Source organism: Eschrichtius robustus, chromosome 14 (genome assembly GCF_028021215.1).
Source record: "Eschrichtius robustus isolate mEscRob2 chromosome 14, mEscRob2.pri, whole genome shotgun sequence".
Classification (NCBI taxonomy): Eukaryota; Metazoa; Chordata; class Mammalia; order Artiodactyla; family Eschrichtiidae; genus Eschrichtius; species Eschrichtius robustus.
The window spans coordinates 1,844,231-1,861,036 of record NC_090837.1 but is presented as its reverse complement, the minus strand read 5'-3'; the positions used below and the strand labels follow the sequence as shown (position 1 = coordinate 1,861,036).

Below are 16,806 nucleotides of genomic sequence, written 5' to 3'. Positions count from 1 at the left end.
GTATTGTGTCAGAGAACTTGTGACGCTGACTCCTGGTGCTTCACTGTTAGGGCAAAGGAGGAAGGCGCAGGGACCCCTACACTGGGGGTTCAGCAAGCCCTGGGGTGTAGGCTGATAGTGCAGTGGTCAGGAGCATAGGCTGAGTGACCATATCGGTTCCACCTGGAACTGTGTGACCTTGGACAAGTCAAGTGACCTCTCAGCCTCAGTTTCCACTTCTGTAGAATGGGAAGCCAGTAGCACATGCCTATATCAGTCAAGACTGTGTTGGATATATCAGCTTAGGCAGAAGGTCAGGGAACTGAGGGCTCATGCGACTAAGAAGGGCAGGAGTCAGTCGGGTTCAGGCACGGCTGGATCCAGGGACCCAGAGGATGCTTCTTTGACCTGGTCTCTATGTCCCCTGCCTCTGCTCTCCTCTGTGTCAGCTCATTTCCAGGCAGGCCCCTCCATAGAGGCATGGCTGGCTCCGGGTAGCTTCAGGCCCACGTGGGTTGGGGTCCTGAGATCTCAAGAAGGAAATCGAGTCTCTTTCATCAATGAAAAGTCAGTTTCATTCAAAATCCAGAGAGGGCTGTGGTTGGCCCACTTGGGTCACATGCCCATCCGGGCCCCCAGCCTTGGTGGGAGAGGATCCTGCCCTCTCATTGGCCAGGTCTGCTCACATGACCCACTGGGGCTTGGGGGGGTGGGTCAGCCCTACTCCGACCACAGGGAGGGGCTGGTTCCCTTAGGAGAGGTTAGGGCCGGGGCCCACTCCTCCCTTTCATGGGGTCCCTGGGAGGGGGCAGGGCGGCAGAGCCCAGGGCTGGTGCCGGGAAAGGGCCAACGAGGTATGAGCCCAAGGGACCCCTCTCTGCAGTTAGTGTTTGGAAGGTGAAGCCGGTTTTGTCGGGCACAGATCCGCCCCAGACAGGGGCTCCGTGGAGGGCAGCAGGCAGGGGCTGGTCCATCTCTGTTCCCGCACGTCTGGCGCAGTGCCTGGCCCAGAGCAGGGGCTCCGTCCGAAAAGTTGCTGGAGAGAGAGCCGTGCATCTCAGAGGGAGCCGCACAGGGCCTCCACCCCTGGCCCCGAGGCCCCGCTGCCCTCCCCCCCTGGGAGAGCCTGGGAAAGCTGATGGTATGAGGACGGGCGTTCCTGCAAGTTCGCTGTCTCTGCTGGTGGGAAGGCTTTGCAGGGGCGAGTCTCGGACACTGGCGCTGCTGCCGGGTATTTGGAGGCGTGTGTGATGGAAAAGCAGGCAGCTATTTTTACCGCCTACAGATAAACAAGAAATGATAAATACCTTCTAATGATGCAGATACCTGAGCCCTGGTATCATGTGTCTCTCAGGCTCCTCTCCCGCCTGATGTGAGGGACCAGCTCATTGTACAAAACCCTGGAGGAGGGCGTGGGAAGGGAGCAAACAGTCGTGGTTTAGCTGCAGACCTGGAAGAAAGCCCGGTTCTGGGCCTGGTTGCCTGGGGGAGCCTTATAACTACAGAAAAGGGACCTGGCACTCTGGGTGTGCTTTCCAGAATTCTTCAGGAAAGTCACAAAGGAAGATGCCACACACTTTCCTCGGAAACGTGCCTTCTTGAATATTTGGGGGAGATTTCTCCAAACCTGAGATTATGAATGAATAGTGGACCCATCCTTGGCCCCAATTTATCAATACTTATTTACAGCTCTCACTGCTGGAGGTTCCGACTGAAACGGACTTTTCAGTGAAATCCATGAACGTGTATTTCTGGGGATGGCTGAGCCCTGCCACGGGCCGGGGTAGGGGCGTGGGGAGAACGGCGTCTGTACCACGTTCTCGGTACCCCTTGCCCTCAGGAAAGGGGAGAAAGGCAGGATCGAGGGTTGCAGACGGCAGCAGGCACTTTGAATTAATGTGACCGGAACCATCGCTCTATCTGGGTGTTGGCAAGCTTTTGCATAAAGGGCCAGGTGGTTAATATTTTCGGCTTTACCTGCCATAGTGTCTCTATTGCAGCAGAGCTGTGGGAAGGCAGCCCCAGACAATACATAAAGACATGGGATGGTGTGTGCTGATAAAACTTTATTTATAAGACTAGGCAGTGCCTGTGGTTTGCACAGCCCTGGTGGACAGTTACATCAGTGCTGGCAGCAGCGCACGGGGCTGGGGCTGACTTTGAGCTGCTGCGGAGAGTCGAAGTGTGTGCTTGAAGCTTGGCCGCTGGGTGTGGTTCCCTCCGTCCTAAGGGCTCCAGCCTTCCCTTCCCTCCACCGTCCTCACTGCCCAGGGGTACGCAGCAGGACTCCTGGGAGCCTCAGGACCCGGGGCGCCGTGATCAACTCTTATACCCCCTGCAAATCGTGGGCTTGGAGACCCGCACAGGCAGAGAATTCCCCTCCTCACAGCCCTCTACCCATTGGCGTTAACACCATTGACCTCTGAACTCCGTCAGCAGAGACTTTGAGTGCTCATTTTCCTGAAGTCAAAAACAGAATGATTTTGCAGTGATGATGGTGTATTACTCAGGTGTTGAACCTTTAGCTCTAAAGCCAACACTTGATGCAAAGATGTCTTACTGTCAACATTAACGTCAAAAAAGAAAATCACCCCCGAAGCTCTGCAAGTGTGGTCCCTGTGGTGCTTGCGCCTGTAGCACGAGGCAGCGCGGAGGTGACACTTAGCAGTTGGGCTGTGGTTCGCTCTTGGATGTGGGAGCCAGGCTCCCGGCTTTCTTCTCGCAGCTGGCTGCCCTCACCAGCTGGTGGTCTCTTTGCTCACGCGCTCCTTTCTAAGAGGGAGGACGGCCGTGCCACTTTCTGAGGGTCTCCGTGAGCACTGAGTTAATGGTTTAAGTAAAGCCCTGGAACATGGTGTGGAAGCACTTCCCTTATCGCTTCATGAGGCGTTGGATGTTCTCCCGCTCTCCGCCTCTAAGACGATTATCAAATTCCACGCAGGATTAGAAGCGGGTTCGAGCAGTCGCGCTGTTAGCGACACGCCGTTCTCGTGTCCGCACTCGTCCGCACAGCTGACTTCATTCCGTTTTAGTTGTGTGCGTCGTCATCTTCACACATTTATGGTTTTTTGTGCGATCGGAAGGTTGCAGTGGAATCATAATGTCCTTTAAAGCCCCCCGGGGAGTGGAGTCAACACGTGAGTTTAAAGCACGAGGAGGGGGTCGGGGCAGGACGGGCTCTCCATCCCCCCCGCCCTGGGTAGGCCACTCGGGGCCCATGTGCTGGCCGCCCAAGGCAACGCCTGACCGTCCACAGGTCCTGCGCGGGGGCTTTGCTGGCCTCTGCAGGCGCCTGCACACGGGGGCTCCTCCGTGGCCCCTGGCCCCTGGCCCCGTAGTGATAAGGAGAGTTCTGTTCTTGCTGATTCTCACCTGCCAGGCCAGCAGCTGGGGCTGCCGTTTCCTTCCAGAGAGCCGTCCGAGCTGAGCAGGGAGCGGAGTCACCTGCTTCTCCTCCGCAGACAGACCCGGCACCCAGAGGGTGCGGCACTCCACGGCGGCGGCAGCAGCGGCAGGGCTGGGGCTCGTGCCTCTGGGTTTCAGCGTCTCAGCGACGGACTCACCTGGGCTTCAGAAGGACACGTTCTACGGGGGTTGACTTGGCTTAAATGTCTGCACTTCTGCTTTGTAGAGTAACGCCGAGCAATCCAGGCAGAAGGATGGCAGGGTCACGGTCGCCACGTGGCAGCCCTCGGGGTGGCCATCGATCGGGCAAACCTCCTCGGGGCAGACACCAGCGGGTGAAGGGCTGTGAGGGCCCGGGGTTATTCCCCGTCACCCCTCAGGGTACCCGCTACTCAGCTCGTGAGAAGGTCCCCAGGAGCGGAGACACTGTGAGCGCCAGTTCAGCCGACAGGTCACGCTCTGTGTCACCGACGTCGGGACAGGCTGACGTCCTGCGTCCCCTGATGCGAAGCAATGGGAAGGGTCATCCTGCCCCCAGACGCTCGGTCCGACGCTCCCCACGAGGAAAGTCAAGGGACGTTTTGCAACACTTTGTCTGGACTGTGAAACATGCATGCAGTAAAAGCAGTAACAAGAGCGGGGACTGTTCTGGATCAGAGGGGACTGAGGGGATACGGTGACTAAATGGATGCCGTCCTTTCCTTGACGGGAAAGAAGCTGCATTCTGAAGGACAACGTGGGGACACTGGGGACATTGGATGGTGGACCAGGCACCAGATGATGATGGAAGCCGTGTCAGATTTCTGATCGTGATGATGGGATGGTGATTATGGAGAAGGCAGTCTTTATTTTTAGAGGGTCCCTGTTGAAGAATTTAGAGGTGGAGTGTCATGATGTACTTTGTGATGGTTCAGCAAAAAGGCGTGTGTGTGTGTGTGTGTGTGTGTGTCTAGAGTGTGAGATGCCAGATAAAGCAAATGTGGCAGAATGGTAGGAGCTGGGAATCTAGGTGCACAGTTTCTAGCAAATTTTCTGTGGGCGTGACTCTTTGCAATGCAAAGTTTGGAGAGGAGGGTCCCGGTTTAGGCAGAAATTCTGGTTCTTGCCGTTCTCTCTTGAGAGACCCCGCTGAGCTACTTCTGGACATGGAGAACTCGGCCACTGAACCACCTGAGTACCGCGGAGCTCACGTCTGCCGTCCTGGTGGGCGCTTTCCTCTTTGGTTGCCCGTTGGCCAGAGGCCTCACGTCCACTCGAGAATTCTCCCGAGTCTCTCCAGTGCTCTCTCCCCTGTCGCCACGGGCAGCATCTTTCATGAGGTTCAAGTTTCCTCTGCTTGGTGTTTTCAGTGTCTCATTGCTGCTCCCCTGATGGTCAGCGAGAACACAGCTCTGACAGGTGGATGAGGATAGACCCCGGAGTGACCAGGGCACCATGTTTGAGTGGGAACTCGTTAGAAAAGTAGTTCATTTACTAGGGAATATTTCCAGTTAAAGTTTTTCTTTGTAATTTCCCTATACAACTTGGCTTAACTGTGGGCCCCTTGTACTCGGAGTGGTCTCTTCCTGAGGCCCCTTTTCTTATCCCATGTGTGCTAACTTCTCTTGCTTGAGGACCAGAGCTCATCTCTCCACGCGCTTGGGCGTTTTGCTTGAAGATTTCAGAGTGCCCAGATCTGCCCCTGAGATCCTGGAATCTTCCATCCTCTCTTGGCTTAATTGAAGGCAGAGATGACCAGCAGAGGGGTCGTGGCTCAAATGTGCCGAAATAGGTGAGGCTGCAGCGCCGGACTTTGGGCTGTGTCAGTCGGGTCCCCCATAGGGGCCAAATGGGTAATTTGGGGGAAGTTAAATGGAGGGGCCGTTCGCAAGGCCATGGTCGGGGTGGGCTCCCCACTAAAAAGGATAGAGTACAGTAACAGGAAAGTTCTTGGAACAAGGAGACAGGGCGTACTGCTACGGCCCTGGGCTGAGGGCGGCAGGAGAACACAGTTCCCTGTGCAAAGAGGGAGGGGTGCGTGTGGGGACCAGACGGGTACTGGGCCCTTCGGTGGGCTGGGGCCAACTTGGGGTGACGCCACGGGAACAGCCCTGTGTGGGCCTTACTCTCCTCTCTGACGCCTCTGATTTCCTACCGGTGCTCCCGTTGGCTGAACGCGCCCAAAGCAGAGGGCATGGGGCCTGGATGAGGCAGCGCGGCACAGGGGTCTGTGCAGAGGAGGGAACGGGGCGTAACACTGCGGCCCCCGCCCCCTGGCTGCCTCCTTTGCCCTGTTCCCTCCTTGCATCTAGAATGAGCTGGTTTTCCCAACCAGAAAAGACCCCCAAGCCCTGGTGTGATCAGCTCCAAAGTGACAGATAATCCAGCCTCCAAGCGTTACTGCTCCCTAGATTAGAGATTAAAAACAAAAAAAATCAAACCCGGATCAGATTTATGAAACCAAAGCAAAACTCTTATTACAGTTGGAGGTACCAGAGAGATTAAATGAAGTGGTAAAAAAAAAAAAAACAACAACCCTCTTTTTATTATGAAAAATTTTGAACATCTGTAAAAACAGAGAGACGGTCATCACCGGGTTATGACCAGGACAACCCACGGCCGTTTGGGCTTCCTCTGCACACCCGGCCTCACCAGTTATTTGGAAGCAGTCTCTGACATCATGTAGTTTCATCTGTAAATATTTAGTCTCTATTTTTAAAAGATAAAGACTCTTTAAAAACTACAGAGTAAACTCCCGCCATTATCACATCTGAAAAGTAAACAGTAATTTCTTAGTTCTTCTGGTGTCTCATCGTTGTCGACTTGGGTGGGTCGTGTGGAAGCGGTGGGTTCCTCCTGGCCCGGTGACCCTGGACCCCCACCGGGGCCTCTCCGCAGGGCGAACCCAGCCAGAAGGAAGGGCCTCACTGGCTGCATGAGAAGTGAGTCACTGGAGAGCATCGGTGTAAACCCGTCCGTATTGGGAAATTGCGTTTTTCCAGATTAAAAATGCTCCTGAGGATGCAGTGTAGACCGTCAGCCTTACCGTGATTTGGTGAGTCTGGTATCAATTCCTGCCCTCAAAGGCGGCGTTTCCCAGACTACATCTGGCTGAATCCATGTGTTCCTGGGGTGGAATCCAGGAATCCACTCTGGATTTGCATTCTGTCTGTTGAGAGAAGGTTCTCCATGTGTTTTACATTTTTCCCATATGTTTTTCTTAAGTCATCATTGTCTGCCTGTGAGAAGATTCATTCATTCAACACATGTTAATTGAAAACGTACTGTGTGTCAGGCATGGTTCTGGGAGCTGGGAGAGCAATGAACAGAATGGGTAAGAATGCGGCCCTGGTGGAGCTGACCTCCCAGCGGGAGAAGACAGCTGACTGGATGAAATATTAGAAAACGTACACGGAGGGGGAAAGAGGGGTGTGTGACAAATGATGCTGTATTTTTAGGGTTTCATGCTCATGGTTGTGATTTTATTGTTGGCTAATATTGGAGTCCTAATTTTTGCTAGAAAAATGACTTCTAGCTTGTTTGCTGGAATTACATACGTGCTGAGCGCACGGAGTTCTGCGGAGGGAAGCATGGATTGCAAGGTGCTGGCAAGGGTGAGTGCAAAGCATCTCAGCTCCCCGGAATCGCAGCCAGAGAGGCCGTCCACCTGGGCAGCCCCCTCGTTCTGCGAGCGAGCTGGCCTCTGTGTCACCGGGGACCACATCTTTCTGTCTTTGGGTCTGACTTGGTCCCTGGTGACATCAAGCCAGTCTTAGGTTTCCACGGCAGTGGCTGAACCCCATGCATTTTCAGTGGGGGTGATATCACCTCTGTGGGGTGAAGACTGGTTTTGGGGGCAAGGAGTCTGAGCTATTACAGTGGTTGTGACTCTGCAGAGTTGTGTAGAGCATGTTTTATGTACGTAGGCAGATTTACTGTATCTCTGTGGCACTAAAATCTCACAGGATGGGCGGGGTGTTGATGGGGTGATGGCAGGGTGTTAGGGAAAAAGTGTCTAATAAGACTCTTGAGGGGGTGATGATGAAAACAGTGGTTGAGAAACACTGAACTAGCGTGCTGCTTTCTTTTCAGTGTCTTTTGTTTTTTTTTTAATGTGTGTGACTTATTCTACGTGTGTCTTCTCGTTCTGGGCTTGCACCAGTGACATTTTCCCAGAGAAGGACAATCAGACAGAAAATCAGCCGTGTTCTCTGAGCTTCCAGCAGCCCCTCAAGATTCCAACCTCGGTGATATTCAGACACGAGGAATCCATGCCTCTGTTTTGCTACAGACCCGGGTCCTTGGTGACCTTCTGTTGGAAAGACCCTCTTGCAGGGTCTTTCCATGAAGGCGGGGCTGGGGTTTTAAATCTTTACAGCGATATATTTTTAAACACCTCATATTGACAGTTCCAGGAACAGTTCTGTGTGCCGCTGGGGACCGGCTCTTTCTTAGGGACACGTGTAAGGAGCCTGTGTGCAGAGCCGGGTGTGGTGTGTGAAGGGGGCCGGTTGCAGGAGCTGCATGGGTCCCACGGGCTCCACTCCAGGTCAGCAGCGTTGAGGCTAGTTAGTAGGCACAACTAGTTGAGGGAGGAGGGAGAAGATGGTGCACCCAGCTCCCAGGGCTCGGCTCGATGTTATAACGATAGTCCTGCGGACATAAACGCACATAGGGGGCAGAATCCCCAGTCGGGCTTTGGAGAGCGAAGAGGAGACACGCAAAGTCCAGATTGGGCAAGAGACCAGCAGGCGAATGGGCGGCCCCAGCGGGGGCCGAGGGACTCCACGCCGCAGGCATCCCAGCGTAGCTGTCTGAAATTCAGATTCAGGCAACAGACATTTGCCGATTACCTGCCACACGCCAGGCTGGGCGAGGGCTCGAGCAGACACCGAGAACACAACATTCAGATCGGTGTGCATTCTGGGAGTCATTCAAGCACCACACGTGGCAGGCCCTGAACGTGAACACCTTCTTAGATCTTGCACCCCAGGTTCCTTGCTTGCCTCGCCCTAGTCCTGGCCCTGAATATCATTTCAGCCTCACAACTCCATGAGACAAGTACTGTGTATATCAGTCAGGATTCTTTTGATTGGGTTGTAAGTGACAGAAACCCCAGCGTAAGCTGGTTTTTTTTTTTTTTTTTTTAATTTACATATTTTATTATTTTATTTTATTTATTTCTTGTTTCTGGCTGCGTTGGGTCTCCGTTGCTGCGTGCGGGCTTCCTCTAGTTGCGGCGAGCGGGGGCTACTCTTCGTTGCGGTGCGCGGGCTTCTCATTGCGGTGGCTTCTCTTGTGGAGCACGGGCTCTAGACATGCAGGCGTCAGTAGTTGTGGCACGCGGGCTCAGTAGTTGTGGCTTGCAGGCTCTAGAGCACAGGCTCAGTAGTTGTGGCACATGGGCTTAGTTGCTCTGCGGCATGTGGGCTCTTCCTGGACCAGGGCTCGAACCCATGTCCCCTGCATTGGCAGGCTGATTCTTAACCATTGTGCCACCAGGGAAGTCCCGTAAACTGTTTTAAGCAAAAGAGGAGTTTGTTGGATCACATAAGCTGAAAAGTGCATGGGCAGCTGGCTTCAGGAGCAGCTCGATCCAGCATCCAGTTGATGTCACTCAGCTCCGTCTCTCAGCTCTTCCAGGGGGTGGATCCCCTTCCCAGTCAGTCTCTCTGCTCATGATTGTAAGCCACTTCTGGGACCTCATGCTTCAGGGCTGATGTCTAGCAGAGAGAAGTGAGAATCTCTGACCCAGCGTTTCCTTCTGAATCTTGTTACTTCTCCTCGGATCTTCTTGGACCATGTGCTCACGTCTGAACAGTCAGCATGGTCTGAGGAATGCAGTGCACTGATGCATTCAGGTCAGGATAGCAGGCTTTACTCTTAGTCAAGGATGGAGTTCCCTCCAAAGCACATGGGCTGCAAGTGGGGAAGGGATGATCACCTGGAGGGAAGCTGAGGTGCCTTTATCAGGAGAAGGGTGAAGGGCTGCTGGGTGACAAGACAACAGGCATCTATCACACTACTATTTACCACACCGGTTTATAGTTAGGGCAAATAGAGTTCCAATAGGTAAGTCACTTGTCCAAGGTCAAGTAAATGGATGGCTGAGATTCAGGCTCATTGTTTTGACCTTTCTGTTCTTCCCCACATCCTGGGCCATCCCCCCTTCTTCTACTAGATTATAGACTCTGTGAGGTCAAGGGCTCCATCTCACCTTTTGGTACCAGCATCAAGCCCTAAAGAGAGCAGCTCTTTGATAGAAATCAAAGCGCCATCCCAAAAAGATTTCAAAACATCTCAGGCTTAACATTAAATTTTAAACCCAAGGTTTTTTTCTTTTTTTGTGTGTTTTGTAATGATTTTTCATTTCTTTCCAAGGATTGCTGAGGCAGCAAACTACAAAAACTGCTTGCTGTCTGTGACCAGCTATCTGATTTCCCTGGAGGTCTTCCCGACGCCGAAGCTCTCCCAGAACTTATCGGGCTCCCCGCTCATCACTGTTCATCTCAGGCACCATTTGGTGAGTTCGAGTGAATTTGTCCTCATTTCTGTTCTTTGATTTCGTTTTGCAGCAAGGAATATTCGTATGTATGATTGTATAAAGAATCTTAGATGGATTGGTGCTGGCCAGGATTAGCATTTCCCTCTTTCTAGCATTCGTTTTCTTGGGATTATTTTTGAACAGCAGTGGAAAATCCCCCAGATGGCACTGGGGTTGGACAACACAGTATTGACTTTGGGTAAAAAGGCTTCTAAGAACAGATGTCACTTTCATAGGTGTGTGCGCCACAATCATGGGTATTTCTGATTTACAGTAAATGTCGTTTTTGGAGGAGGGGGATATACTGACTGGTTCTCCCTTATCTTGATAATAGCCATTAGTAAGTTGGAGAGCTTGGTTCTCTCTGGGAAACACAGTTTAGTGTTTCGAAGAGACTTTTTTATGCTTTCGGTTTTGAGTGATGAACTGTTTGTTTTGCCCCATTGTAACCGTAATTCTCTCTGCCTTCACTTTATCTTTGTCAGTGATAAGAACGACAAATGTACTGGGGACACAGGTGTGCACCTGTCCTTTAAAAAGTACGATTTTCCCTGTGTCAGGATCGTGTGCTGTGATACAATGTTGATTTGACACCTGAAGGTGTGGTGTTTCAAGGAATTTATTTAAAAAAATGCAATATATATATATATATAAAATTTAGTTTATTGAAGTATAGTTGATTTACAATGTTTTGTTAATTTCTGCTGTGATTCAGCTATACATATAAATATATATATATGTATACACACACATTCTTTTTCATATTCTTTTCCATGATGGTTTATCATGGGCTATTGACTGTAGTTCCCTGTGCTATACGGTAGGACCTTGTTTATCCATTCTATATGTACAATAATAAGAACTAAATATATTTTTGATTGCTTGAAGTCATACAAAGACGTTTCCTGCCAGGATTTTCTATTTTGTTCCGTTTTATACTGTTCCATCCCATTCCACCAACATTACCTGAAGCCCTACTATGTGCCAGCCTCTGGGGCCGTCCACGTGTGTTTTCATCCCCTCCTCCATGAGACGGCCATCGAGGGAAGCCAGTGAGTCAGGACACAGTCGCTCTCACTGCAGCTCCCGTCTCACCCTGCCCCCCGACCCTCATTCCCCACGAAGGTCAGGCCCCTTCTTGGTTCCCTCAGAACCCAGCTCTGCCCGGCTGTCCACACTTTCTGGCCAGTGTTCGTCTGTATTTGTGCTTTCCCAGGCTGATGGCACCACCCGACAGCCGTTGCTCCGTTCTCTCTTTCATCCTGACCATCTCGCTGGTTTCTCACGTCCCTCTCATCATTCCCTCCTTCCTCAGGGAAGGACGTTTTCCTTCTCTTCTTCAGGAACCTTCCCTCCCTTCCTCCGCCCCCACTCTCTGCCTGCTCCATCCCTCTCTCTCACGCCCTTTCCATCCACAGGCAAACTGTCCTGACCTGAGAATGCCCCTCTCACCCTACCTACCTCTCTGTCTCTCTTTTTGAAGATCACAAAACATTAAAACATTTTAAATTGTGGTAAAATACACATAACATAAAATTGACCTTCTGAACCATTTTCAATCTTGCAGTTCAGTGATGTTAGGTACGTTTCACATTGCTGTGCAACCGTCACCACTCTCCATCTCCAGGACTCTCTTGATCTCGAAAAACAAACTCTGTCCCCATTAAACACAAACCCCCCCTCCCCGTCCTCAGCCCCCGGCACCCACCCTTCTCCCTTCTGTCTCTATGACTTTGGCTACTCTGGGGACCTCGTGTAAATAGAGTGATAGAGGATTTGTCCTTTTGTGTCTGGTTTATTTCACTGAGCATCAAGTCCTCAAGGTTCATCCGTGTTGTAGCAAATGTCAGAATGTCCTCCTTTTTTTTTTTTGGCAGTGCCGTGCGGCATGTGGGATCTTAGTTCCCCGACTAGGGATTGAACCTGCGCACCCTGCAGAGGAAACGCAGAGTCTTAACCACTGGACTGCCTGGGAAGTCCCAGAATGTCCTCCTTTTTAAGGCTGAATCATATTCTATGGTGTGGATGGACTACATACACTTTGTTTATCCATGCATCCGTCAATGGACACTTGGGTTGCTCCTACCTTTAGGCTATTGTGAATAATGCTGCCATGAATGTGGGTGTGCAACCATCTCTCCAAGACCCTGCTTTTGGTCCTTTTAGGTGTGTACATGCAGAAGTGGCATCGCTGGTTTCCAAGTTCCAGAGATCTTATGTGACATCCACCTTCCCTTCCCTTCTTCAAACTATTTAAAGTCGATTTTTACTATCTCCACTTTCCATACACATTTTCGAGCTGCAAAAATGGTCTCACACGCCTCCAGAGACCCCTGCTCACCTGGGCTCCATCGAGGCCCGTGCTCCGCCGCAGCCCCTGATGCCCCAGCCCCGGGCTTGCCGTCCACGCCCTGCAGGTGCCGCCCTTTCCCTGGTGTCAGCTCCACCTCTGCTGCACCCCCTGCTCTAACTCCCTAACACAGCTGTTCCTTCAGCCCCTCTGCATGAACGTTTACTTCTCTGAATTCATGGGCATGCCGTGATTTCAGCCATCACCTCCGAGCAGATGTTCCCGATGACACAAAACCCACCTCTTCCCTCGGCCTTGCTCCTGTTTCTGGGCAGGTTTCTCGGCTCCAGGTGTGCAGGTGGGCACGTTACCCCCGAGCCTGCACGTCCTCTGTGTCTGTCCTCTGTCACCACGTGGCCTTCTCTCCGCTCTGAGCCTGGCACCCTGGCGCCCTCCTGGGTCCGGGTCCCTGCGCAGGACCAGCTGTGACCCTATTTTCAGAGCCTCCCTCGCACCTGCTCTGCCCTGCCGTGCCTCCCCTGGTTCTGCCTGGGCTAGAAGCTTCCTGACTGTTCTCCCTGCTTCATTCTCCCCGAGTTCCAGGCTTATCTTCCAGAATCACATGCCAGGTGGTCTTACTCACCTATTTAAAATCTTTCGGTGACTAAGGTTTCCCTGAAGACACATTTTAACTCCGGGCCTCATGGTCGGTCTCTAGCGGACCTTTCCAGTCTGACTTTCTGCTTGAATGTCTGTCTGGAGGAATGGAAATGCTCGCTCTCCCGTGAAGTCCAGGCCTGGTGGGCCTCCACCCTTGCATGCGCCCCTCCCTTTGTCTGGAAGGCCTTCTTCCCACATCTCTGGGGTCAGTCCCACCTCCTCCATGAAGCCCTGTCTGATGTCCCCAGGGAAGGACCACGTTTCCCTCCAGGCCGTCTTTGCACTGCGTCAGTACCACCTCCGTATGTTATTATTTATGCAAATCGACCATCTCTTAAACCAGCCCGTGCGTTTCTGGAGAGGCTGCCCTGGGCCCTGTTTGGAATCACTGATTCCTTCCTCGCCATGCCTGGCGTCGAGCTTTGGCTCCCAGCAGTGGCTCCGTAAGTGGTTGTTGAGGGAACGCCGAGCTCAGAGCCGGCAGCACCACAGAAGTGGCCTCGTCAGGAGCTGTGTTGTTACTTGTGTGTATCTGTGTGGCTCCTCTTCCCATGGAGAGATGCCCGTCCCCGGGGCAGAGGCTCTTCCCCTGCTGCCACTGCGAGGACGCAGCCAACTCGGCAAGAATGAGCTCGGCAGGCTCAGCTCGGCGGGCCCAGAGGCTCAGTGTTGGAAATTTGGTCCTGGCGTGAAGCAGCGGCATTTTTAGTGCTTCCAGTGTTGGGGGTTTTATAACGTGGCATCTGTAACCCAGGTGTATAAAAGCAGAGAAGCCTTGCTCTGAACGACTCTGGAAGCGTGTGTTTGAGGCTGAAGTGGCCCTAGGGAAGGGGGCTGTGAGTCACGGTGGACGCTGGGGCTGTGGGTTGCGCTGGGGAGCGGGGGGCTTGGGCACCAGGGCCTGAAGCTGAGGCACGAGGCTGAGCGGGCAGGGGAGGGAGGGGCGGATGGCCTGAACGCAGGGCTTCCCGGTGTCCAGACCCTCAGTGAGCTCACGGGGCGGGGATGTGTCCGTGCGTGCACACACATCCACACACCCAGGACATACGCTGACACACAAATACATGCACACATGCAGACCTAGCACACACACAGACATGCACCCAGGACACACATAGACCCGACACACACACACAGACACGCACACACGCACTCACATAGACCCGACACACACACACAGACACACAGACACACACACCCAGGACACACATAGACCCAACACACACACACACAGACACACACACACACACCCAGGACACACATAGACCTGACACACACACACAGACACACACACACACACCCAGGACACACATAGACCCGGCGCACACACACACACACACACACACACACCCAGGACACACATAGACCCGACACACACACACACAGACACACACACACACCCAGGACACACATAGACCTGACACACAGACACACACACCCAGGACACACATAGACCTGACACACACACACAGACACACACACACACACCCAGGACACACATAGACCCGGCACACACACACACACACACACACACACACACAGACACACACTCAGGACACACAGAGACCCAGCACACACACACACACACACACACACACACACGCCCACACTCCCACACCCACCCTCCTTGTTAGATCAGGCTGGTGTGAACCTGGAGTTTGAAGAGCGGGGGTGACTTTGTTTTGTTTGTCACGGTTCCCTCCCTCCCTCCCTCCCTCCCAGCCCCTCTCTGAGTAGGGCCGTCTCCAGAGCCCCCGACCCTCAGGACCTCACCATCAGCCAATGTCTTTTGTGATGTTCTGCCATAAAGATCCTTACATTAAAAAAAATGTTCTCAGTATTTTCTTAGGAAACCAACTCGAGTCGGTTATGGGTGCAATGAAATAAACAAACCAGAGTCCACTGCCCTGATATCCAGGGGCTTTGCCTTGAGTCCCCAGTGCTCATTATGGTTCTGTGCTGTCTGTGGGTAGCGACCCGGGTCTGACAGACTGTGATGGCCAGTGTAGCCAGGGCTTCTGTGCCATGTCTTCTTCGGAATCTCTGTGTCAGGCATGCCTGGGACCCAGCGTGTGTGTCCTCGGAGCCTGTGTTCAAACCCATCGCAGTGTTTTGCTTCATTTATGTCCCCTGCTTCCCAAACCATCAAACTGTCCAGATTCCGACCCTGTCCTTTGGCCGACCCCAGTTGTGCTGATTTGCAGGTGGCTTCCTGCTGCTTCGCCGTGTGTCCCGTCCAGCGCGGGGACCCTGCTGGGCTGCAGCCTTTCCCAGCTCAGAGCACTTGGCCGGGCAGCTGGCAGTGATGTAGAGGCTGTTGCAATAGACCGTCCAGCTGAGGAGGATGGAAACGGGGAGCAGTTGCACAGCCCCCTCTAGAAGTTACTCAGGGCACCACCCTGCTGTGGTTAACTGGTCCCTGTAGCAAGTGCCAAAGTCCCCTGCCTAAAAGATGGGTCAGAAATGGCAGTGTTCTGGCCAGTTAGAATCGCTCACAGCCTCTAATCAGAATCTTAATTTGTAAATCGAGACTGAACGGTCACCTTTCCCTGGTCAACGAAGATGAGACCTTTGCTACCCCCAGAAGGAAGCAAAGCCTGAGACAAGCAGATTCTTTGGAAACTCTGAGAATTAGAAAACCAAAAGCCAGTCTCTTGAAGAGCTAAGTGCTGTCAGTTTCGATGGCTGTTGTCTAAAACTTACTCATCAATCTGGCTTTAGCGCTCTCTGACCGTCAGTCCCAAAGACAGGCCGTCCATCCATCAGGATTGTCATAAAGTTGGGAAGGGATTGGGTCCAATGACAGCGATGATCTAGCATCGGTGATGTTTGGCCCGGGAAGCGGCCAGAATGGAGGGTCTGCCCCTCTGCGCGTCTGACACCAGCTCCCAGAGGACCAGCGACGGGGCTGTGGTCAGAGCACAGACTGTGCTGCCTGCCCGGCTCCGACCTGTGACGGCCGTGCGCCCCTCAGCGGTGAGTCCGTGGGAGGCTCGGTGGCCGCCACGCGGGAGGACGCCCAGGCAGGATGCGGACCACAGTGACCAGCTCAGAGGCTGGGGCGGCGTGGCTGCCATAGCCATGCACAGCGCGAGCCTCGTGTGGAGGGGCTGCAATCGCCCATCTGAAGTCGCTTCATAGTAAGAGAGGCGAGTAATCTAGCGGGTAGTAAGAAAATCTGCATCATGAAACACTCACAAGTAAACACGAGGGTATCATTTGTCCTCCGGGATGTTTATTCATTGGCTCGTACGTTGACTCAACAAAAACCAGCTGTGTGACCTCGAGTGGGGTGTTCGCCTCCCTGCCTCCATTTCGTCCTTTGTAAGCCGGGATGGGGGTTAGTTAGCGCTTGTTCAGTTCACAGTCTGCGGTGCAGGAACAAACTCCAGCCTCGGATGAACTTTAGCAAAGAGGGCGTTTTCCAGGACATCCTGCAGCTCACAGGACCGGAGGGAGCTCCAGCCAGGGGTGGTCAGGGCCGCACAGGGGCCCTGCGCTGGTGCTGGGTGAGGGCCACCTCTGTGTCTGTGCATGTGTCCCCTCCTCACAATTCAAAGCCCCGGGAGAGAGCAGGAGGGAGGATGTCAGTTGGTGTGTGAGGGTTGTATGCCCGTCACGGACCAGAGGGTGGCGGGGAAGTGGGTGTAGTTCCCCCAGTATCACCTGTGTGGGGTTCGTGCACCTTGACAACTGTAGCATCTAAATGATGGGGTGGACCGTGTGAACAGAAGCCCTGACAAATTCTAGCCCCAGGACTTCCATCTGAGTCTCAAGACGCACACGTGCTTGGGGACAAGCTCTGAGGGAAGCCCTGGGCTCTCCCCTGTGGGGGGCTGGGACCCATGTGCCCTCAGGGTGTTGTACCTTCTCAGGCCATCTGGATGCGGGGAACGGCGTCAGGACACAGGGGGCTTTGGTCCTGCAGATGGGAGTGGGTGATGTTGCG

The 16,806-nt window shown here is 53.2% G+C and overlaps 1 protein-coding gene across 2 annotated transcripts in view; it reads left to right on the top strand.

Annotated features, from left to right (window-relative positions):
- Nucleotides 1-16,806, top strand: part of ADGRD1 (adhesion G protein-coupled receptor D1) — a 144,872-nt gene that overhangs the window by 42,834 nt on the left and 85,232 nt on the right. For both annotated transcript variants that reach the window (XM_068563324.1, XM_068563323.1), the window contains one exon: nt 9,745-9,886. In XM_068563324.1, coding sequence (XP_068419425.1) covers nt 9,745-9,886 — 142 coding nt within the window. The remainder of the gene's footprint in view (nt 1-9,744; nt 9,887-16,806) is intronic.